General features: G+C 41.5%; 1 protein-coding gene across 1 annotated transcript in view; it reads right to left on the bottom strand.

The window, feature by feature from the left end:
* The window catches only part of jph3 (junctophilin 3), a 56,214-nt gene that overhangs the window by 8,516 nt on the left and 22,624 nt on the right, over positions 1–25,074 (bottom strand). Inside the window, exons 3-5 of the mRNA XM_037767328.1 lie at positions 24,462–24,827; positions 7,843–7,967; positions 5,813–6,783 (exon numbers count right to left, since the gene is read on the bottom strand). Coding sequence (XP_037623256.1) covers positions 5,813–6,783; positions 7,843–7,967; positions 24,462–24,827 — 1,462 coding nt within the window. The remainder of the gene's footprint in view (positions 1–5,812; positions 6,784–7,842; positions 7,968–24,461; positions 24,828–25,074) is intronic.

Raw genomic sequence — 25,074 nt, 5'->3', positions numbered from 1 at the left:
CAGAAAGGTTAAAATTAACTTTCATGAACACTGGTACCAATGGATTCCTTAGGTTTTTCTAGTTTTATATGATGCCAGTATCTTCTCTCTACCTTTAAAACTGAGCCCGCTACAACCTCTGAAATATTATTGCGTTAATGCGTTAAAGAAATATTATGAATATGCAAACCGGTCGTTGTTTTCTAAGGCTGGTTACGTAAGGCACACACGAGTATATGAGTGTGGATATATTTGAAACTGATAGAGAGGAAAGAGGGAAACCTGAGCAAATACTACTAATAAAAAAAGTAATAATAATGAATGTGCATGATGATGCTGATGCTGATGATACTGATGATGGTAATAATAATAATAATAATAATAATAATAATAATAATAGAAAAACACAAAAAAATATATTTTGTATGCTCTCTTCAAAGCCACCAGATTCCATTTATAAAAACAGTCATTTTAACTTTACCTGTGAGGTAAAATGACTGTTTTTGTCAATGGAGTCTGATGGCTTTAAAGAGTGCATAGACGGATATAACGGCTTCAGTTCCCCTTTGGAAAGGGCCTTCTGATGGCAGTGAAAATATTCTAAATGTATTTTAGACTCAAACTGATATTGATTTTCTTATGTGGCTAAAATACGTCTTGCTGCTGCCCCCGTCCACACCATTACATTGTTTTGCTCCCGTGCCGGTACTCCTGTCTGCTTCTCCAAACTGGGGGCGTGCCGACCGCTATCAACTGTTGGTAATACACAGACTATGGACAAGTAACTCATACAACCCCACTTAAAAAAATCTGAACTATCCCTTTAAAGAGGTGTCCCTGCTAAATCTGCTCCTTCACCTGGCACTGGCCTTTCAGTTGTGCCACGATCTACCACTAAGACCAATAGAGAAGCAGGTTCTAGTGTCAATCTGGAGCCGATGGCGTCACAATCTGTTGACATTTCCAAGCAAAATCATAAGATATTATTTTTAGCTCACGTTTATCTACTAACCTGTTCCTTAATTGTTAATGTCATTTTATTTCTGTACTTTTAAGATCTCTTTGTCATCATGTTAGTTTTTGTTATTGTGGGCCATGAAGGGCTCGGTCGTCTGGGGACGCATCTTACTGAGGTGTTGTTCCTGTAAATATGAGCCTTTGGGATGCACAGAGGTTCATTTCTGTGTTCCATGATGACGTCTGGTTGATGTCTTTGAGTGGACACAGAGGTGCAGTGCTATTTTGGTATTTTGGATGCTTCATACTGGATAGAATAAAAGAGAAAGCATTTTTTTGTTTGTTTGTTTCTATGTAATGCACTTTTGTATTGCAATCTTGCACAAAAAGCACCATATCAATCAAGTTTGATTGATTGATTGATGGATTGGTAAAAAGAGCTCCTTTGTGTGTCTGTGTGTCGGATCAGCCCCAGCGTTCCCATGGTGTTTGCAGAGCTCCCTGTGCGTATTTATCGGACTGTGATAGTATCTATGTGTGCTGCGAACCTGTCTTACACAAATCTCGCTTGCTTCTCTGCGGCTGCAAACACACACACACACACACACACACACACACACACCCCACCTCCACCCGCCCCCCCCCCCGCCGCCCTGTCACTGACACACGCCCACCGATTGGCCGCCGCTGAAGCAAGGCATAAGCTGTTCCCTAGCAACAGAGCGCTGGTTAACCAATAGGGGGCCTTCTGTGAGGAAGGGGCTAGTTTGCCAGTCTGCTGTTACTAAGGTGCAGAGAGGACCGCTGGGGTTCTCTCTCTGCCTGTATATGTGTGTGTGTGTGTGTGTGTGTGTGTGTGTGTTTTAGGCTTCATATTTTCACATAGCAGGTAGCAGCAGATAAACTAATAAATAACCGACTTCATCCACTGTGCCAGAGTCCTCACACTGCTGCAGATAAATTTGGATTACAGTGAGCAAGTTGTGCGAGGAGTGTGGAACTGCATTTAACAGTTTACACACAAGTGGAGTGTGTGTGTGTGTGTGTGAGAGAGAGCTTGTATTTCTAATGTGCTCAGTGCATGTCTGTAGCGTACGATGTGTGGTTTTCCTGTTGGTTTCATTAGCTAATGCTGCGACCGTATTATCATCCAGGATTAGCGTGGTCAGGGCCGTCCACCAGCCTGAGTCAAGACGTAGCCAAAAAATTATATTAAAACGGCGTAATCCTCCCTGCTTGCTCATAGTACAAAAAAATCTTTCTTTATTTCACAAGGTTAAACCTTGTGCCTCTCTCCCAGGATTATCTTAATATGTGGGATAACATTGTGTTATGTCACTGGGGATGGAATGTATCCTCATGACAGTGGGCAACAAATCCTTTTAGTCAAATCAATGTGTGGCAGTGACATGACAGATATGACAAATGCACCATACAGCTGCTGTCCTGGGTGATATTAAGGCCAAACGGAGCCATGCAGAGGTTCAAACCAGGCGCATAGCCAGTAATGGGCCTGGGCGGCACTGGCCCACCCAGCAAAGTTTGATCAAAATGCATTTTGTCACAGAAAATAGCAAACAATTATGTAAGAAAATAAATAAATATAAACTTGATAAATTGTTTACCTGTTGTGTGTGTTTAATTTGCCTTTGGATTAATGGTCTTTTCAGACCAAATGCAAATAATTTGTAGGAATTAGGGCTGTCAAAGGTAATGTGATAGTAACGCGTTATGCAAATTTGTTTTAATGACTCTAATTTCTTTAACGCAATTTGCGATTTTTAAGTTGTAGTGGGCTCAGTTTTAAAGTTAGGGCGAAGAAACTAGAAAACCTGAGGAATCCATTGGTACCAACCATGTCATACTAGCTTGTCGCGAAGGAGGTTAAATAACGTTCCAAATGTACGCTAAATTTTGGCGAGGAAAAACTGTCATGGCCATTTTCAAAGGGGTCCCATGACCTTTGCCCTCAAGATATGTGAATGAAAATGGGTTTTATGGGTGCCCACGACCATCTAAAAGTGGTTTTGGATATTGTACTGTTTTGTGCCAAGCAGGACATCCCCCTACTTGGACACAGGGAAAATGCAGATGCTCTCAATAAAGCAGTGGTTCCCAACCTATTTTCCTTCAAGCCCCCCCCCCCCCCCCCCCCCCCCCCTATTTGTGTCTAAGAGTTAGTCTTTTTTTATTACATCATCTTTCTGTAATGAATAGAACTCATTAGTTTCATCAACATAAATAAAGTGATGCCGTCTTGATAGATTTGCCATGCGAGTGCTGATACATAGTATGATCTTTTTTTTGTAACGACTTAATTCATTTACTATAATATTGTTAGAGCCAAAATAGATTTTTTGTTATTGTGGTTAAATAAATGTAATTTATGGTGTTGTTAGATTACTGCTTGACTGCCCAGTTAATATGGGTTCATCAACCAAGAGAGAAAATAGGCCTTTGACCGCAGTGAAAATGTTGTTTTTGAAAGGCTAAACGCCAACAAATATGGCTTGAAACTGAATATTCCGTTCAAAAAGTATGTTTTTTTAAATAGCTTTGTATACAGACTTTTGTAAAAACCATCCAATAAGTGTGTTATTATGATTTTAGTTATACATGAGCGGATCAAATGTTGACAACCTCAGAGCAGACAAATCCTGGTGCATCCCCCTAACAGTGGCCTGGACCCCAGGTTGGGAACCATTGCAATAAAGGAAACTTTATTGTTACTGTTCAAATTCCTGTGCAAATATGATCCACAGATTCAAAATCGTCTAGATCAGCTGCCCAGAAACAGAACTTTAATGAGTCCAGATGTTCAGAATGAGCTGCTGGAGTTGGCAGCCTCCTTGCTGCTGTTGTGCGTGATCAAAGCAGAAGTCTGTGAAACACCAGGCACCTATTATACCCTGATAGCATATAAGGATGAGTCAAAGCGTGAACTCATAGCTCTTTGGGTGAGATATGTTCACGCAGGGAAAATAAAAGAATGAGCAATCGGGTTCCATGGACACAAGTGACATGGGCGCAAGTGGTATTTCAGAGATGCTACTACGGGTGATTGAACCACTGCAACTCTCTGTGCGTTGGCTTCAGTTTCAACGAGGCCTCCGTTATATTAGGAAACAAGGAAGGTGTTTCTTGTGATTCTAAAACAAACTTTTCCTCAAGCCGTGTGTGTCCACTGTAATTCTCACAGACTGAATTTGTGACTCTGTGCAGCGCCAAAGGTGTCAGGGCACATTAGCGCATTCTTTGATAAAGGAACAATAGACACAGTTTCATGACAGGCAGCAGAAGACACACAAGGTTTGTGGAAGCTCAAAAACGGCTCCATCCAAATGCCCGTGCTTGGAATTTGTGGCGATTGATAGAGAGACACTGGAGCGCCAAATCCAGAGCAATGAGCAAAATACTGACGTTACTCGAAGTAATACTGGAAATACTTGCTGGAGTTTGCTGAAAGCAGTGAACGCAGTCCCTCCAACAAATACAAAGAAGTTCATATTTTTACTCATCACATTAAATAACTTGCTCAGTTTTTTGCACAGAAGCAAAATTTCAACCAGATTTCATTGTATCTAACTACAAAGCGTCTGTCCAACACGTTCTCATCCCAACTCGTCACATACCACCGCTTTGTCTCGCCTCTTGGTGTCGCTTTATTTAGGTGTTAGGTTAGGTTTGGGAAAGAACTGTATGGTTGGGCTTAAAACTACTATGTTTGGACAGTGAAAATGACACTGAACATTGCGAACATGGGACACGAACGAACAGCTGATTGCAACGTGAAAGTGAAAATGAGTGCACGGGACACAAACAGCGTTCTCCTGGATGAAGCCTTGTGTTTGTTTGACCCATCCACCTCCGTTCCCGCCCCTTAGTGTGTCTTTTCACTCTTTAAACTACGCCACCATACTTTCTGGGAGCGTTTACTGTTGCCGTGGATGGGTTTACATTATAGTTAATGGACTCTATAATGGCAGTGGTTACGTCAAGGCAAGCAACTAATACGCCTATTTGGAAATTACCTCCACTAAGAGTATTTCGCAGATGTTTCTGACTGCGAGTAACCACGACCTAGGTGTGTTAGGCTACGCATTTGGCCTTTTCTAAACAGGCATGTTTTGAAAGGGCACTGCACTAGTGTGGTTGATTTAAAGGTTCTCTATACGATACTATTTGCTATGTAAACTATATAGAACCATTTTGGCATTGATATTCTTTTTAGCAAGAAGAAAAACAACTACAATATTAATTGACTTGTTTTACAAGGAATGAAACAGACACTGTTGCAGTCAAAATATATTATTACTTTTGGTTATATTTTGGCTCATGTGATTAACTTAAAAGATAAAACAACTTTAATGTGGAAGAACTTTTGATCCTCAGAAAATTGCCTCCTGACCCTCTCCACGGGGAGGTAAGAGATCAGACTCAACAGCAGCCTTGCAGCTGAGAAGGATTCAGTGTCTCAGGGCACTTTAGCAGAATGGATTAACTTGGCTCCCTACTCATGCCATGCCACAGTGCCCCCCAAAACAGTACACCAAGAAAACCATTTAATCCTCCAGTCTAACTTCTTAAACCTGGAAATATTGGGGGTTGGGAGTTCATCAGTGAGGTCTGGTTTCTTTATTGCTGAAAGAGTGCTTGCTTATTGCTGTAAGAGCACATTTTGCATTTATCTCCTAAATTTCAACTCAAACTGCTTGTGCACCAGAAGGGTTTTCAGCCAGTGACCATACAAATCACCTGAAAGGAAAGTGCCGTGTTGAGGATATCAGCAGTTTTGTGAAAATCTTGTGTAGCTGTAATCTCATCTTTGTATTAGCGTGTACCAGAGTCGTGTTAGTGTGCTCAGTATGAGACTTACCGAGCTGCCTTTGCTCAGCATGAGGCTGTGGTCCTGCTGATCCGGTGTGATGGGGGAGGACTTCAGAGGGGGGGAGAGGGTGAGGTCCCGACGTAGAGGCCGTGAATCCATCTTTTCCCCCGGTCTGTCCAGCTTGTGCGCTGAGTCTTTACCCCCCTCCCTCCCCTCACGGTTCTTATGCCTCTGTCGTTGCACAGTGTGCGAGCGCCCCTCTCCGTGAGATTGACTGTGCCCGGGCCTCTCCTCCCCGTGCCCATGGGGCTTGTGGGTAGTGGAGTCTCTGGGCTGTAAAGGCTTCATCTCCATCTCATAATTGCTCATTTTCTCCTCATCCTGCTCCAGTAGCCGGCCTCCCCTACCGTGCACGCCCCTGTGCCCCGACGTCCAAGAGGCAGACGAGGACGACTCCGTCCACCTGTCTCCTCTGGTCTGTCTGTGATTGGATGATCCATGCTCCCGGGACTTGTGATTGGAGGAGCTGTGTTTGTGTCCGTTGGTCCGGCTCGCTCCTCGTCCGCTGAGCCCAACTCCTCCTTTTGACAACACCCCTCTCCTCTTGTCCTCGCTCCAGCTGTTGGCCCGTGGGTACTCCCCCTTCCCTCCTCCTCCGCCGTCTTCACCTCCCCCGCTTCCTCCCTCCATCAACACCTGGATCTCCGTCTGCCCTCCTCCCCCACCTTTCTCACCCTTTTCTCCTCCGTCCTTCGTCTTGTCCCCGTGGTCCACGGCGCTCTGCCGGTGGAAGCGGGCACTTTTGGTGCGCTGGGACGGCCGGGCGGGGGGAGGCGGGGTGTGGGGCGGTGAGGAAGAAGGGGGGCTGAGGTCAGGGGTGGCGGCGTCGTTGGAGGGGTCGTCGGAGCCCGTGCTCTTTACATAGAGGTCGGGGCTGTCGGCGGTGCCGGCGCTACTCGACAACCCCTCACCCTCCACCTCGCTGGACACCTGGCGTTTGGGACGCTGCACCTCCATGCCTGCAAAACACAGATGACACCAAAAGATGACGAACATTTTGGGAAGCGGTGAGGTGGGGAGAGCTATGAAACAGGCTCCATGCTTGTTGGCATTACACGGCCATCGCTGCTTACTGCTTTAAAATTGTTTAAATGACAGCCAAAAAAATCAGCACAGCCAACAATGACATGCATATTATCTCAGAACATGTTAATGCCCTGACACACCAAGCCGACGGTCGGCCGTTGGACAGTTTGGGGCCGTCGGTGAGCGTTTGTTGGCCTAGTTTTTTCGGTGTGTCCTGCACCGTTGGCTCTAGTCTGCCCATATCGGAGGTTTTTCAGGCAGCACCCGTCGGTGTGGGAAATCTATCTGATTGGCTGTTCAGCTTAAACAAATAAGTGCATGAGAAGAGAAACGGATGTGAGGAAAGCAAGACACACACAGAGGGAGGCCTGCACCTGTATTAACAGGGTGGTCTAGCAGCAAAAAAATCTATTTAGACTACTATTATTGAAAATGAATTAAGTTGTTACAAAAAAAGGATCATATTACGTATCTGTATTTCTGAAAAATCTTGTAGTGTGGGCCAGCGTTAAGGAACTCGATGTCCAGGACGTACGTATCAACACAAACATGTTGCAAAATATCAGCACTGATACTTGTTGACATAGATGTCCTCACAATAATAGAAACAGACAGCTGCTGAGAGCAGAATAGATGGCAAAAAGAACAATCACTGTCATCTCAGGTATCCGTGTGTGGGAGTGTACAGTACATGTCATAAAGTCAGTGTGTGTGTGTGTCACTGCACTGAGTAGCGCATGTTCTTGTGGGTTGGCTACCTGCAGCGCTGTACAGGTGTAAGTGACAGAGGCAGAAACACAAAGCTGGAGGGTGGCTTACACTGACCTTTATCACCATCCCACACACACATATGTATTTTGTTTGTTCACGCATGTGTAGGCTCACGTGTTCTTACATATATAGTCTACTTGGCTGGGTTTGTGGACTATGGACATGAGCGGCATTTGAGTAAATATGTATGTTGTGATTTTGGTGAATGTGTGTGTGCCCACCGTTTCCTGGGTGCTGGAAGGAAGGGGAGAACTGCTTGGCGGTGACCCTCGCCATGCGACTCTCCTCCTGGGCTTTCTGAGCTGCTCCTACTGCTGCCTCTGCTTTACCCTGCGCATGAGCCGTCCTGACGCACAGAAGACAGGAAACAAAGTTAGAGGACAATAAATAAATCAAACTTTAACTTTAAACATTCAGAGTCATCGTCAGTGATGTCCAAAAACTAAATCCTTTAAGAAAAAAGTACAGCCGGTTGGTAGGAGATATGGAATTCTAGTTCAGTAGAACAGAACAGAATAGAAAAACATTGTCCAAAAATACTATGAAAACCCCACAGCAACTGACCTTTGCAACAATACTAGTGCCAACAGTGCACCACAGTATTTCAGTGTTTCACTGATATAGGGGTATTTGAGGTTGAGCCCTGGTTTATTCAATACACACAAGACGCAACCAGTTCACCTCCATTAACTTTATATTGGATTCTGGTGTTTGTTGCCCAAGGGCTGATGGGATACATTGCAATGTGGAGCCAATCCTTTCATGGTTCAGGTAACTGTATTCAAATTGAAGAATCAGAACGAAGCAGACACCGTGAGAGCTAGCTAGCTAGCATATAGTCATGCACCCTGACCCCATGATGACACACGTTGAGTGACAACCCCCTTATTTGCATAATGAGGCAGAAATGCATAAAGAAATGTGTAAAGAAATGTATAAAGAAAATAATATAGAATAAATAAGTTTGGGGAAATAAATAAGGGGTGAAATGCAAAAGGAAAATCGTGCATTAATAAATAAAATAAATAAATGCATACATATATAAATATACATACATTTAAAAATAAATATAAAATAAATTGCAATATAACTGCAAAAATAAATACATAAATAAATAAATAAAAGGGAACACTAAACAGAAAAAGTAAATAAAATAAAATAAATAAAAGGGAATTAATACAAAGATAAATAAATAAAGAAGCAAATTAAAACAGAAATACCAATTTATGTCACCTTTTATCAATTAAATAATGGCTACATTTATTTTTAATATAATTTTTGCTACATTTAATGACATATTTATTTATTTATTTATTGAGTTATTTATTTATTCATTTATTTTTTATTTTGGCAGGTTCCGTCCTCCATAGCTATCATGGTAGAGAAGTGAAAATTAGAGCCTGGTTTTAAAAATACAGGAATTATCATGTAAGAAAGAATAGACTCAAGCAATGTTGCTGTTTTATTTATTTATTTATCCTTTATTTCAGAAGCAGAACTTATGATTTATGATTACCTTATTTAAGAGGGTTTTCTTTAATTTGTTTTTCACTAAAAAAGATGTGTCCTATCTGTGATGCAATAAATATATTAGTTTCTTGACAAAATGTACTGTAAGTTAAAGTGATGCCAGCCTGTTGTAGTGCCATTTTAAAAGTTTGAAGCATATTTTATTATTACACTACGATTATTGTGATAATATTGTGAATTACTCATCATCATCAATTTTGGCTGGGATAATCGTGACATGAAATTTTCATATCGTCCCATGCCTAGTTGGGACCCACGTAAAAACAAGTTGTTAACGTTTATTGTCCAACCCACAACCAGTTAACCCGACAGGGTAGACACGAGTTAGAGTGCGGGCTATAGACAACTTTTCTTTTTCTTGCCATTTTTGACCACATTAACCCAACATTTTTCTCACCTGAAAAAAGGAGCTTTTTGAAATCATTATTTTATGCTCTCGACAGAACACAAAACTATGTAAAGGAAAACAGCTACGTAAATTGTGAGTTTGGCTGTACCACACCTCACCAGATGTTAGCTATGATGCAGAGTTTTGTTGTTTGCCAACTTAAAGGTGCTAAAGGTGCAAATACAATATCCAGAGCATTAATATAGCCTCAAACAACCATTGTCTATGTAAAGATATAGTGGAGTAATGTCTACCTGAGCAGAGAATGAAGTCACTCTCCCTCTGTGTCTGTTGTAATCCGAGCTTTTCCATGCTTCGTTGACATAGCGGGCATTTTAGTGCATGTTCGTGCATGTGAGCGTGCCCCATTGGCTAGCTTACAGCCGCCACTCTGCACTGCACAGTGGTTATAGCTGATAACGCCGTCCCGGCACTGTTGCAGAAGCATTGCACCCACCCTCCGGAGTTGTGCCTAGAAGGTAACCCACAAATTGTGAAAACCTGTAAAAACTCTTGTGAGACCTGCTGCACGACGACCTATCCCAACCATTAAACATTCTAACCTTAACTAACTTGAGGTAAATAACTAACTATAACCATCTTGCGAGAGTTTCGCAACTTGTGGGTTACCTTCAAAACACGACCACATACCGCTGATGCCTAAACCTAAATAAGTTGTAGTTTTGTTGCTTAAACCTAAAGAAGTTGTAGTTTTGTTGCCTAAACCTAAAGAAGTTGCAGTTTTGTTGCCTAAACCTAAAGAAGTATTTTTGTTTGTGTTCAAAATGTGACGTTTCATTCAGTTTTACATGTTAGAACGTGCTGCTTTTAAGTTTCACTTTCACTTTTACAACGAACCACATCTATGGTGCTTATCGCGACTGATAACACCTATTTAATGGCCTAAAAGCAGTCGAATCAGGTGCGTTGAATATCAACATTTTCCTCAAACATATTATAAAATTACAAAGAAAAACAATATACAACTAAAATTACAATATATTAACTCCCATGGTCTACGCCATTTCTGACAACATCAACAAACACGTCACAACTCGTGAACTCTGAGCTTTCACAAACTTTCCACGAGGTTGTGAATACCACAAGAGGGTTCATATGGACTGTTCTCATCATCACGGTAAACACGACCCCATTTGAAAAGACCAGTAGTTTAATATGAATATGTTAAATTAGGCTAATTTTAGCCACATGGTGTTTGTACAATTTCATTTCGTATTTACTGTTTGCAGGCCGTAGTAACACTAACTCATTTTTCTCCTTGATTATGGAAACTTAAATAGTACATCTCCATGCAATCATATCCCCATAAATCATTTATTCCCAGGTATCATTATGAAAAGAACATGCAGTGTGCACCCCTTTATTCATATCTGCGTTATCTGTTGTTGTGGCTGATGAATCTCATTATAAAAGACACCTGAGCCAGAGGGTGAGAATAAACACACACACACAAACACACAAGACCATGAACAGCATAACATATTACATGACACCTCACACAGTAGCAATTATTACAGAGCTATAGTGTGATGAGGCACGTATTCATCTGTTTACAGGCTCTGTAATCATTTGCTTGAAAATGTGTTTGCTATCACAAAATAATTCATCTCACTGCTTCTGCCTGTCGGGCTCTTCACAGCTCCTTCATCTCTCTAACTGCTCCTTTACAGCCTCCTTTTCATATCTCACTCGCTCTTTCTTTTATTTCTTCCCATGTTCCTTTCTGCCTCTTCCTAATTGCTCTTTCCGTCTTTATCACAATCCCCTTTTCATCTGCCTCTTGTCCCACCCTGTCTCTCTCTCTCTCTGGTTATATCAAATAGATCTTTTCTCTCAATTACAACCCTCTTCTCACCTTCGTCTCTCTTTCCATTCGCCTATCTTTCTCAGTCTTTCGAAGGGCTCTCGACTCGTGTAAAATAACCTCTCCATCCCTCCCTCCCTTTTCTCTCTCTGGGCAGTAACAGTCTTGATGCAGTGTTGCATGTCGATGGCTATTGATTTTTTCCTCTCTGCTTCAATGTTTCTCTTTGCCCCTCTCTGCCAGCGCTGCTGTGCCAGGCCCACAGTATACTCAACACCACCATGTGTGTGAGTGCATGCCTGTTGGTTGTGGGGGAGGTGAGGTGTAAGGAGAGAGAAGAAGACTGTCTTACTGTTGCACATGACATAATCACATGTAGAAATTTTGACAGAAGTCCCGTTTTCACAAGGTTTAAGTGCCGTGAATAAACTGCTTCCCATGCAGACACTCTCTCGGCACAACCTGCTCTCACTTCGGTGCTCACCATAGACTGTATGTATCAAGTGGACGTAGTCACCGTGACGTCACCCATTGGTTTGTGGACTGCCGTTTCGAAGCCTTGAGTTCGGCATTTTAGCCCTCGCCATCTTGTTTTTTTGCAACCAGAATGGACACAAAAGGGTGGAGCTATGTGCAACTGAACGCTGAATAAGACATTTTCAGTTGACCAGAAAGGTTATGATTAACTTTCATGAACTGAAAACACACTGTGAAAGGGTTAAAGTTCTGAGACAAAAACACTGACAATACCCAGACGGGACAACGCCGTGGTAGCGACCTGTCAATCACAAGGTAGCCCCGTCCTAAAGCATACCCTGCTTTATGGTCTATTTTACTTTAAATTGGACCATGATTTACTAAATGAACATCATGCTGTATTGAGACCATAAAATGTTTACAATGTTTCGTGAGGTAATAAATCAAGTGAGAAGTAGGGTCATTTTCTCAATCAGACTTCTTTTTGCAACCAGAGGAGTCGCCCCCTGCTGGCTATTAGAAAGAATGCAAGTTTAAGGCCCAGCCCAGTCTGCTCTGATTGGTCTGCTGGCCCACTCTGTTGGGATTGGTCAACCGAACCAAACTTTTCGGACTCAGCTCCAGCTCCACTCTAACTAGCTATGTTTGAGGGCGTACCAAACCGCTAGGCAGGTATTATGCAAATGTATAACTTGGTGACATCACCATGTTACAGAAGAAAAGGCGGGACTTCAAGTTAGGAGTCTGATCCGTTTTATTATTCTATTCGTTGCGAAAATTCGCAATACGAGATAAAGCTGAATTAACTACGTGGGTGCAATGAATATCGCTAGTCCCAAACGGGGCTAATGAATGAATGACATTAGCAAGTAGCTAATGTTTAGCTGCCTAAAGCACAATCACTACTGTCTAATCTTTAGTAGTTTACATCCTTTGTTTTGTGATCAACTCTGATTCCAGTTTGTTCTGCCATCACCTGCCACAATCTATCTTTAATTAATTCCACATCTATGTATTCTTTGATTTTTTTTATCATAAAGCGATTTGTGCGGGGAGACAAAGTGAATGTTTATCAGATGCCATTTTGGATGATGACGTTTGAACGGACGGTGGCTCTGAGTGGTCAAACAACCCTCCTTTGGCTTTAGACGGATGCAGAAAAATGCAGGAAATCAAACCTGTTCCAAAAACTTTAATGATGGACGAAAGTTTCGGAGTCGTTGTGTCAACGTTTGACACAATGTGAGGTCGTATTTATTTTTACAACAATTGTAACAATTTCGGACGAAAAATACGGACTTGGTGTGCAAAGGCCTTAACTCCCTTTGGCGTGGACTTTAGGCTAAAGACTAAAGGAAAGGGAACAGCACAAAAGCACACTAGGTCCTCTTTAATATCTCTCTCTCTCGCTCTCTCTCTCTCTCTCTCTCTCTCATCCTTTCCTCCACAATATCCTGTCCGACTCCTCTCTTCCCCAGGAACAACCTGTTTCAGGATGAATCAACTGCCTGCAGAGAATAAGATGCCTGTTCAATAGGGAGGTGATGAGGGGGAGGGAGGAGAGTGTGTGATAAAGGAGAGGTACAGAGGGTGTAATGGAGAATGGCATGGGGAGAGACTGAAAAGGAAGAAAGAAGATGGAGTTAAAAGGTGTTGTGAATCCCTACCAGATTCATTGTGAGACAGCGTGATTACAGCAGTGTCGAAAACTTGACAACCTCTACATCTCTACATTAAAGCAAGGCGGGGGGTGGAGGGGTTCATGAGAAATATGGTTTTACTGTAGATTTGAGAGCCACAAACACTGGCATTAGACATGGCTGCCGTTGTGTCCACTGTCTGGTTTCACATCGGGCTGTTTAGCAGGCATACCATATTCACTATCTTGGCCTTAGAGACAATGAATGTCTGTATAACCTGTTCTCACTCTCAACTCGTCAAATACCGCCGTTTGGCAAGTGCCCGTCGGCATCAGAAAACGACGCACGGAGGCACCCTTTAGCGACAACTAACTCAACTAACTGCAATGTAAACCCACCTGCGGCGTTATTCGGCTGTCAGAGCAAGTGACGTAGTATTAATAGCGTGAGAGTCCGTTGAGAGCGGGCGGGAGGGCTGGTGGATGGGTCAAACAAACACAAGACTTTCAACCAGGAGACCGGTGTTCGTGTCCCGTGTGAAACTAAAAGTAACGTTGACATATTTTGTTGTGTCAGTCTTTAATCACATGACTCGTCTTTATCGTCAGTCCTGTGAGTCAAGTGAGTCACTAGTCAGTGAAGTGGTTGTGTTGCCTAAACCTAACTTCCTGTGAAAAATGAAATTTCTTTTGAAAGGACACTAGGCATGTAACAAGTGTATATCAACACGCCACCTCCGGTCCGGTCCTGTTCATTTTCAAATAGTATGTTTCACCTTAGGAGGGGAAAAGTTGAACAGAAACAAGGTAAAACCAATGAGTTTCTTTAGTAATCTCTATAAATAGATTTTGCATTCATATGTTGGATATGGAGGCAACGAGTCCTAGCAGTATTGACCAATCATGTTCGAGCGGGCTTTGGTTGAATGCAGGTAAATAGTCTGCGTGGAGAGCAAAAAGAGACAGAACGCACTGGCCGAAATGCAATCTCAGAACCAACTAGCTATCGTCTGATGATGATTTAGCTTTTTATCGGTTAAAAATCTGCTTTTAATCTGGCTACTTGTGAAGCAATCCGGTTGTAAACGTCGTCTCTCAATTCCAACTCCATTCTCAAGTTCATAGGCGCCAGAATAGGGGGGTTAATGAGACTTTTTGTTGGACCTTTATCCAATCATATTCAACCATTGTGTAGCCTAATTCAAATAAACTCAAAGTGATCCGACATCCAGCTCGTCACAGTCTCATAATGAGCCGAAAATATATTTACACTTCTCAACTCAAATGATATCAACCCAAAAATTGCTGCAACAACTTATGAGACATAATAGAGCATGGGAATGACCATCATATACTTCTATCACAATGTTCCAAGCCCTTATACACTTTCACATTTATTTAAATTACATAATGAATTAATTAATTCATGTTTATTTCTGACTCATGACTAGAAAAACTTGACACACACAACTTGCCGATCTGCATCTCAAATTAATCTTCATGTTCCCAACTTTCAGATGATGTACACCACTTCTATGTAACATCTACTGCTGACCTACTATCACCCCCTAAAGGCCCCCTGTACCACCCTAAAAAAGACCAAAACATGTCTATGTAGGTCTCAGAGGGTTAAGAAGCTAGAATGAATGAGCAGGGATACCAAGGCCAAAAGGACGAGGGAGATAAAGGAGGACAGCGAAGAACAGGAGAACCAAAGCAAACAGCAGATGGAAGAGATACACACAGAGGAAGACAAACACAGGCACACTGAGGTGAGATGAGAGGAGAGACAGGGAGAGTTAGTCTAATCCAGGACTCATGCTAAGCTCCTCCATCATCTCCGTCATTACTCCGAACCAGCTGATGAGGATGATTCATACCTGAATATCTAACAGAGCTTTCCGGTTTGCATCACCGCTAATGGTGGATGTGGGATGTGTGTGTGTCTGCGTGTGTCTGTGTGTGTGCGTGTGTGTGTGTGTGTGCGTGTGTGTGTGCGTGTGTGTGTGTGTGTGTGTGTGTGTGTGTGTGTGTGTGTGTGTGTGTGTGTGTGTGTGTGCGTGCGTGCGCGTGAGAGTGTGTGTTGGGCTTTAGGCTTGCTGATGAAACGAGGTCACAGGATTGCAGTGAATGGCTCCGTCCACAAAGCGCAGTGAGTCACTGGTGTGTTTATCTGGTACCAACTAATCACAGGTAGCCTGATGCCACATCAGTTACATCAGCACATGTGACAACAGTGATCAGGGCACATCAGCCTAGTATCATACACACACACATACAAATCCGGGATTTACTGTAACATCAGGCACGTGGACAGCTGACACCGAATGTCTACCAGCTCTGGGATTTTGTTCTGAAGCTGAACCTGACCAGGTCAAAGGTCAGCTCTGCCTCCTGACATGGATCAACATTAAAGGGACTGTATGTAACGTTTTACACATATAAATAATGTTTTATTGCCAATGGGTGAACAGGTTGTAACCTAACCTAAAATAATTAGACCTTCCACGACTTTCTATTTTCCTCTATCAGCTTGTAGACTGCTTTTAATGTGAAGACTGCGGGCCGTTTTTTCCGGAAAAATTCAACGGATGTGACGTCATGCACACGAGCGAATGCCTTTAATTTCAGTTATGCTTACAGGGCTAACAGTGTGCAACCATAGCTAATGTTCGGTTAGAAAAATGGAGTCCGCTAACGCCAACAAACGACCAGCCACCACCACAACTCAGAGTCCAACACAAACTCCACGGAGGCACAAAAAAACAAAGTTATATCTAGTGTTGTGGGAGTGTGTGTGCACGTGGGAAGTGAGTGCTGAAGCAAAAGAGCGAGAGCGGCGGCGAGTGTGAGAGAAAACAAGAGAGCAGCAGAACAGTAGTTATTTTAGCTTTGAGAATATGAAGTGAATGTACAGTGGAAGTTGCAGTTGGTGCAGAAATGTGTCTTGTTTCTCTGCTGTTGAGTGAAGTGACGGGGGTTAACTCCAGAGCGAGTAACGTTATCGACTCCGACCCAGGAGACCAAAACTACGGTGTCTCTCTTGTGCCTTCTGACCACGGTCAGGAGGCTGAAGCAGGAAAAGTTAACACTAGGATGAACATCAACCGGGCCTTTGATTCATTTGGTAAGCTAACATTACTGCCAAGCATATGAAATATATAGAGGATTATTGTGGTTTTTAGCTGCTAATGTTGCTAACGTTAATCAACATGATGCTTGTCAGTCACGTTCAGTCTCGTGTGTGTTGCCTCATTGTTTTGACCGATGCTCGCTCGCGTCTACCTAGTGCGAGAACAAGCGTGAGCAACAGGACGCTGACTGTCGTTGACTTAACAGCCACAGGTGTCACTGTTAACAAGCAATTTATGAATCTTACATCGAGTCCCTTTAAGAAGTTGGATAAATGTTCATAAACAGCCAACCTATTTAGAAACATGTGCACACTCCAGGAAAGTTGGACAAAGAGCTGCATCATCCTTGAACCAGATAGTGCTTTCATTTAGCTCCAAGAGCATCTGCAGCGAAAATCCTGTGACTGTGTTTCACCTCTCAGGGTTTCTCCTGGTGTTCCACAAGGAAATACCCTGCTGCTCTGTTCTGGGACACACAGAGAGAGGCTGTCCTGTCCTCGGCTATGCTGCTGTCGGAATCTGGGTTAGACATTTCTGTGTGTGTGTGTGTGCGCGCATGTGTGTACCACAAAGAAAGAGCTGGTTTAAAGACCAGGCTACAAGTGTACTGTATGTACAGTTTGAATTATAACAGAGCGTTAAGTTGGATTTCTGCCATTATCCTATAAAAGCAGCAACCTGCATCTGGACTGTCTGCACTGAACTTTCATCGGGGTTTCATCACTGCTGCATCTACTTTCACTGCTGAGTAGATGCAGCAGTGTCCTGAATACTTTATGCTGCGTTTGTTTCAAAGACCTCATCTCAGATGCTGAAAAACGTTATGGTTTTTAAATTTAGTGTAAATTTAGATTTTTGAGTATTTCTAAATCTGAATACCAGCTGTTCCTCAGGAGACAACATCAATCTGACTATATTATCTAATGCATAATAGAAAAGTTAAAGAGCGTTCATTCATTTTTTTCTGGGTTTACATCCCTTTATCAAGGTGTTGTTGACATCAGCTCTAAAATTATTGGCAAAACACAAAGATCCCTTGCATAGCTTAAAGCTAGGACTGGTAATGTTCTTCAAAAACATTTTTTGTTATATTTGTTGAAACTCTGACTACATCAGCAATCATTAAATCAAATGCTCTGACAAAAAAAGAGAAATATCTGTGGCTGTAGCAGGACTGTAATAAACCCGTCCAATGGACGTGCTGCCTGTCTGCCCACCTGCCTATCTGTCTACCTGTGCGCACTCTGCCTGTGCACTCTCTGTGCGTCCCCGGAGTCTTCCACAAGCTGCTAGCCTGACAGCTGTGACTACTAACAATAGCCATGTTCGTTGTTTACGTTCATAATGATCATTTTGGAGGAGTGGCTTTGGAGGGAGGCCTGAAGGGACGGACTGTCAGTGTTGACGACTTGGTGACTTTCTCGCTAGATTTAGGGAGATTTGGAGCTAGTGCTGCGAGCTACTATCATTGGAAAGATGCCGTTAGGAGCACCGGAGGACACCGGAGGACACCGGAGGACACTGGAGGACACCGGAGGACACCGGAGGACAACGGCGGACACAGAGGCACTTGATTTTTTTCAGATTACTTGTCTCATGCACGACTGTCAGGATATAGTGACCATTTTATAAAAATAACATTTATTTTTTTATCATATTTGCTCCATTTCTACCCTCTGCAGCTTTAATACTGAACACGTTTTGTAAGTTACTCTACACGTCCTCCATGACTTCTTTAACCTGATGCCATCAGGAATGTGTTATAGATTATATAAAACAAATAAAAGGGAGTTTAGTTTTATCCCAGTGGTCATTAGACTTGTGAAAAGCCGCAGTACAAGACGTGGTCAGTTGTATATAGATTCATAAATGCACTTGCACTTTGACACTTTTTGACATAAGGTGTCATCGTGGTGTTGGAAATTGTCAACCATTACTCCCTGTGTATCTCAATATGGTCTTATTTGTATTTTTAGATTGTTTTATGTGTGTGAATGAATTGTTTATTTGCATTTGGGTTTGCAAACTCGCTTCCTTCAAATTGCCCTTTGAGGGACAAATGAAGAATGTTTTGAATTGAATTGAAAGTAACAAGTCACAAAAGAGTTTGTCGTGAGTTTCTATGGTGCTCTGGAAGAATTATATGAATCCAACTTCATAGTGGAGTCTATAACTACAGGACGGGTTGAGATGAAACAGACATTCATGGTCCCAATAGGATGAATCCTAACAACTTTGATGATCCACTGACATTTTCTCATTTTCCTCTCCACCAGCAGGGTGACATTTTTGGCTTTTTCTGAAATATCTCAACAACTATGAGATGGATTGCCATGATTTTGGTACAGACATTAATGTTCCCCTCTAAATAAATTGTAATAAAATCTCTTAATTTTCCTCCACCGCCATCATCAGGTCAAACATTTTTATTTGTGCAATACTTTGTTTTATGACCAAATACCTGCAAATCTAATGACATTCCCATTACCCTGCTGTAGTTTGTGTTTAGTGATAATTAGCAAATGTTGGCATGCTAATACGCTAAATTAAGATGTGTTAGCATTTAGCTGAAAGCACCTGAGTGGTGCTTTGCCTCACAAAGCCACTAACGTGGCTGTAGACTCTTAGTCTTGTCTCTCCTCTGCTACTCGGACTGCCCTCATGAAATAGGTTCAGTCAAGTACTTTTTGTATTGAGATCAGTGTTTATCTGCTTTAAGCATGCGAAAAGTGGCACCCTACTTTAAACAAGGACACGCTGTCCCTCCCCAAAAATAATTTAAGTCCCCCCTCCCTTGTGCATGAGCTCCTGCCCTCCAAATATCCAAGCACAATCCTCTTCAGCATACATTAGTTAAGTTTGCATGATCCGACTATTTAGCTTTACACCTTTCTTTTCTTTAATGTCTTAACCTTACCAGATCCACCAGGGTCCAAATTACAACTCATGAGATTCAGTCAAACAGTGTTCAAACCCACAGACCTTTTAAGGTTAAATGATTTTCAAGGAAAAACTTCAGGGTAATATCAGGCAACCTAAAAATGACTTTACACAATCAATGTTTCATAAGTTGTAGCGGGCTCAGTTTTACAGCTAGAGTGAAAATACTAGCATCATATGAAACTAGAAAACCTGAGGAATCCGTTGTACCATGTACATGTACGTATATAAATATGTATTGTGTTTGCATTAGGGCTGTCAAAGTTAACGCGATAATATAGCGAAAATTCATTTGAACGCCACTAATTTCTTTTCTTTTTTTTCTTTGATAAGAGTATTACATACTTTACAAATCTCCCTTTAGGGTTAATTTTGAACAGATAAAAAATTGTACGATTACTTTGCGTTTGATCACGATTAACTATGGAAAATCATTCATTAATCGCAATTAAATATTTGAATCAATTGACAGCCTTAATCCTAACAAAACAGAGAGTTTACCAGTCCTCCCAGTCAGCCAGACCACTTCTATTAGCATAAGGCTATACATGGGACAAAGTTTGAGCTTGAGGTCTCAGTGGTTTATGTGACAATCTGTTCATTACAGTTCTGTCACAACGTAAAAATCATACAAGAGCGGAGAGATCTAATCATCGTAATATAAAACAAGCCAGTGACTGATGTGAACTTTAAATTTGTCTACATTTCTTTCTTTCTCTTTCTGCGCGACTTATCAACAGTGTGAGATGAGTTAGGTGAGCAGCTGTGGCCGTACTGCCTCAGCTGAAGACTGTCATCAGGACTAATAGGACTGGATCTTTAGTGATTCGACTCATGTATCCTCTTGCTTGTGTGTGTTTGTATGCCTCTAGTTCAGCCTCTCTGCTCTCTCTTGGGCTGTCTGCCATAATGCGGAAATCTCACTTTTACTTTTTTTTCTGTCTCACTTTCTTATTGTCTTTTTCTCTCTAACTCCCACTTTTACACTCTCGTTATCTCTCATTTCTTTGTCATACTCTTTTGTTTTCTCTCGCCCCTTAACAAGCTTGTCCATCTCAGTCTTGACGATATTTAATTGTGATTAATCGCATGATGGTCCATAGTTAATCGCGATTAATCGCAAATCAAACGCACATTTTTATATGTGGAAAATGTACCTTAAAGGGAGATTTGTCAAGTATTTAATACTCTTATCAACATGGGAGTTGGCCAATATGCTGCTTTACGCAAATGTATCGTTATATTTATTATTAGAAATTAATTAACACAAAACACTGACAAATATTGTCCAGAAACCCTTACAGGTACTGCATGTAGCATAAACAATATGCTCAAATCATTACATAACAAACTGCAGCCCAACAGGCAACAACAGCTGTCAGTGTGTCAGTGTGCTGACTTGACTATGACTTGCCCCAAACTGCATGTTATTATCATAAAGTGGTCATTTCTGTAAAGGGGAGACTCGTGGGTACCCATAGAACCCATTTTCATTCACATATCTTGAGGTCAGAGGTCAAGGAACCCCTTTGGAAATGGCCATGACAGTTTTTCCTCGATACCTGTGAATTACTTAGGTTTTCTAGTTGCATACCAGTATCTTCACTCTATCTTTAAAACTGAGCCTACTACAACCTAAAATTTGCAAGGTGCGTTAATGCGTTAAAGAAATTAGTGGCGTTAAAACGCTAACTTTGACAGCCCTAACGCAAACACAAGGACATATACATGTACATACATGTAAGTTACAGTTATTGACCATGATGTCAGTGTGTTACATTATTGATCTGTTTCAAGGTCAACTGCTAATCAGATCCCCTTTTCGGACAACCGGTTCATTCACAAACTCAGTGCCACTAACCCGGCCGTCTGAGGCTGTTTTCACTCTGCAGCCATTTATCCCAATTGTGGCTCATATATTTCCTTTGCAGGACAGGACATCTGTTGTACAACATAACCCAATAGAGGAAAACACGTGTGCTGGCACTGGGAGGCTAGGTGTCTTCTTGGATAACACTTAAGTTACAGGATCTGCTTCCTTTTTAAATTTACTTAATAGTTATTTTACTGTTATAAAAACAATTAAATGATAATTAAATTAATAATGTTTAATTATGAGTAATGCTATAACTTATGTTATATTATCATTCATTTGTGTAATATGAAATAATTCGTTTATAAATTCTATATTGTATCATAGCTGATAGGAGACAATTACATTCTGATTACATTAGTAAACTATTTATTAACAGTTTATTATTGCACACATTATAACATTATATAAACTATATTACGTATTTGTTAGTGATTACCAAATGATTTGTAAACCTTTAAGATATTGTTTGTAAAACATCTATAAACATGACATAGATTAGATGGACCAGAAACCAATTATTAACCTTTGACACAGTCTAAATAATGTTTATAGATACTTTACAAAGTATTTATTAACCATTTAACAAAGTATTATAATCATCAGTTGTAACTTTATAATAGCCATCCAAATAATGTTTATAGACGGTTTACAAACCAAATATTTACCATTAACAAAGTGTTACAAATATCTAACTATGTAATGTTTATATATGTTTTACAAACAATTTCTTTAAAGTTTATAAATAATATTTTAATCATTAACAAATACTTATATACAGTATATAGTATATAGTATATACAATGTTATAATATGTGCAACAATAAACTGTTGGAATAACATAAATTATAGCATTACTAAGAATTAGTAAACATTATTAATTATCATTTCATTGTTTGTTAACAGTAAAATAACTATTAACTAAGTTTAATTAACTATCAATTTACAATTTATAAATGATGGTTATTATAAAGTGTTACCTATTAGGACTTCTTGCCATTATATTATGAGTCATAATCACACCCCTTAGTTTTAGAAATGCAAGTCAGGCGGTATAAGTAATTTTCTTGTTTGTGTCAAGCCCATGACAACAAACATCCAAAGTTTGTTGAATTTCTCTTATGGCTGTAATCTGTATGGTACAACTGCCAATCCAGATAGCAATAAATGTTTGGCCCAGATGTGGCCCACATCTGTAGTTCTCTTATGGCCCACATTTGGCCTTGAATGACGGCGTTGACTCTGGCTTCCTCAACTCAGCCACAGGTCCAGCTCATATGGGCCAGATGTCAGGTATTTTTGTAGGTCAACCTGGAAGTTAGCATCACCCTGGTTCCCTCGACAAACAGTCAATGGGATTTTTCCATTGGGTTTTGGATTATTGCAGAAAATAAACTCTGTGGCAAACAAATGTTTATGATACTTACACGTTTTGTTCAGCAAGATAATCTTCATAAATGAACTTGATAAAGTTGAGTTTGAGAGTTGGCGTGATGATGTTAAGTAGTCTCATGTAGCCACTTGTTAGCAACCGCCTTCTTTAAGACACGGAAAGGCTTCAGAATTCCCAAGTGGGATATTTACTGACGTATTTTATATCGTAGAACAAAACGTTAAAATCTCTTCAGCTTGTGTTAACCACAGACCTTATTTCAGGCATCTAACTAAAAACCCATTGAAAAAACCCATTGACTTCCAGACGAGGGAACCGGAAGTGCTAAAATGCTAACTCATATCCGGATTTTAGGACTCTTTCCTGTCACACTCTATAAGCACAGTTCTCTAACCTTTAGGCCAGGACATATGTGTTAAATTACATCATATTAAGCTACTTTTCTAAATACTCAAGGCTGTTGCTACGGTACCAGGGAAATACTGTTTAAATACCGATACAGCCATTGGGGAACTAAGATAGATGTTTTACTTGTGACCTTCTGTATTACTTTTCAGAGCTGGCTCAGGCAAACCATCTTATAGTGGATATAAATTGAACTGTGGAATGGGATTCTTCTGAAGCTTGCTGCCAAATTGCTGGCTCAGTTTGTATCCCTGGACTGAACTCATTATCCAAATGTTCACCTTGACACTTGTTAAAGTTTCTTATCCAAACCTCGCTGTACAATCTTCAAATTATGTTTTTTAAAAAAAAGAACAGCAAGCACTGCCACAGAACTACTGTATCCATGGCCCTATGGTTCCTTAAACAACAAGGTCTGGGACTAAAATGGGTCATAAGCCTACTTCTGATGGGTCCCCAAATGACAAGAGTATCGATGTGTATCCATGACTACAGGTCCCAGGACAGCTAATTAATTTCTGAGCCCTGAGCTGAAAAACAAAAATTGTTGCTTAATATTCTTGTCCAAAAGTTTCTAGCTGCTGTAAAGAAGGTCAGGGCACGCCCATTAACATCATAACCCCAACTGTGCTCATTGTTTTGGTTCAATGAGCAGAGTTATAATAAGAGCGGGCTCTCATTTCCATTCATCAGAGCAGCTTCATCAGAGTCTAAACAGCTCCTGATGGTCTCGCTTCACTTGCTATTTCACTTGTACAATAACCTTCTTAACCCTACTTTCTTCTTAACCTTAATCCTGTTCTTAGTCTGTCATTGATCTCAATTCAAAAGCTGAATGGGGCCATCCACAAGTGTTTACATGAAGAGACAACGCCACCAATGATTCAGACACATGGAGCCATCAGTAGGGTGACCGGACGTCCCGAAAAATTCAGGACAGTCCCGAATTCCGAGCAGTTGTCCCAAATCCTGTATTCTGTCCTGCTTGTCCCGGAAATTATACCAAACCCGAGTTTTGATTAGTTATAGCCTAATAAAACAAGGCATTGTTATGTCCGTTTTCAGAGACTTTAAAGGCCTTTGTCAATTCAGATTATACATTAGCCCTGAACTAGCCAGCATACACACAAACCTCTGGACTAGGTGGCCTGTTATTTCAACCAAAGTAATGGAGGGAAATGACAAACACAGGAAAGACAGACATACAGACTCATCCACAAACCATAAAGCCACTACCTGGACAGAGCGATCTCAGCCTTCTGCCGGGCGATGTCGGCCGCTTTCTGCGCTCCTTCCACGGCTCGGTCCACCTTCTCTCTGATCTTACTGGCCCGGAGGGGAATCAGGTTCTTCCTTTTGCCGCTCACCAGGATGTTCTGTTTGTACTTCCCTTCCTCTTTTGTGCCATCAGGAAACGTGGTGCAGCCGTAGCCGTGGCGTTTGTTGCTAAGCCACTCCCCCTCGTACTGTAGCCCGTCGGACCGCCGACTCACACCGAATCCCGTCCGCTTGTCATTCTTCCACTCCCCGCAGTAGGTCTCCGTTGCCGTGGCGTCCACATCGTCGTCAGCGACGGCCAACTCTGCGTCTGCATCTCCGAGACTGGAAAGGTGAAAGGTTGCATTGGTTTGGCTGGTGTGTTCCATCAATATGCCTACATCCTACAGGTAAGCTATGAGAGCTCTACCATAATGTGACAGAAAGACTAATGCACCAATGGCAATGATTTCAATCTCATGTCTGTGCAATAAATATAAAGCTGGAGTCAGGAAGTGGTTAGCTTAGCTTAGCATAAAAACTGGAAGCCGGGGGAAACAGCTAGCCTGACTCTGTCCAAAGTTGAAAAACA

The sequence above is a fragment of the Sebastes umbrosus genome, chromosome 4 (assembly GCF_015220745.1).
Source record: "Sebastes umbrosus isolate fSebUmb1 chromosome 4, fSebUmb1.pri, whole genome shotgun sequence".
In the NCBI taxonomy this organism is placed as follows: domain Eukaryota; kingdom Metazoa; phylum Chordata; class Actinopteri; order Perciformes; family Sebastidae; genus Sebastes; species Sebastes umbrosus.
This window is presented reverse-complemented; position numbering and strand designations above follow the sequence as displayed.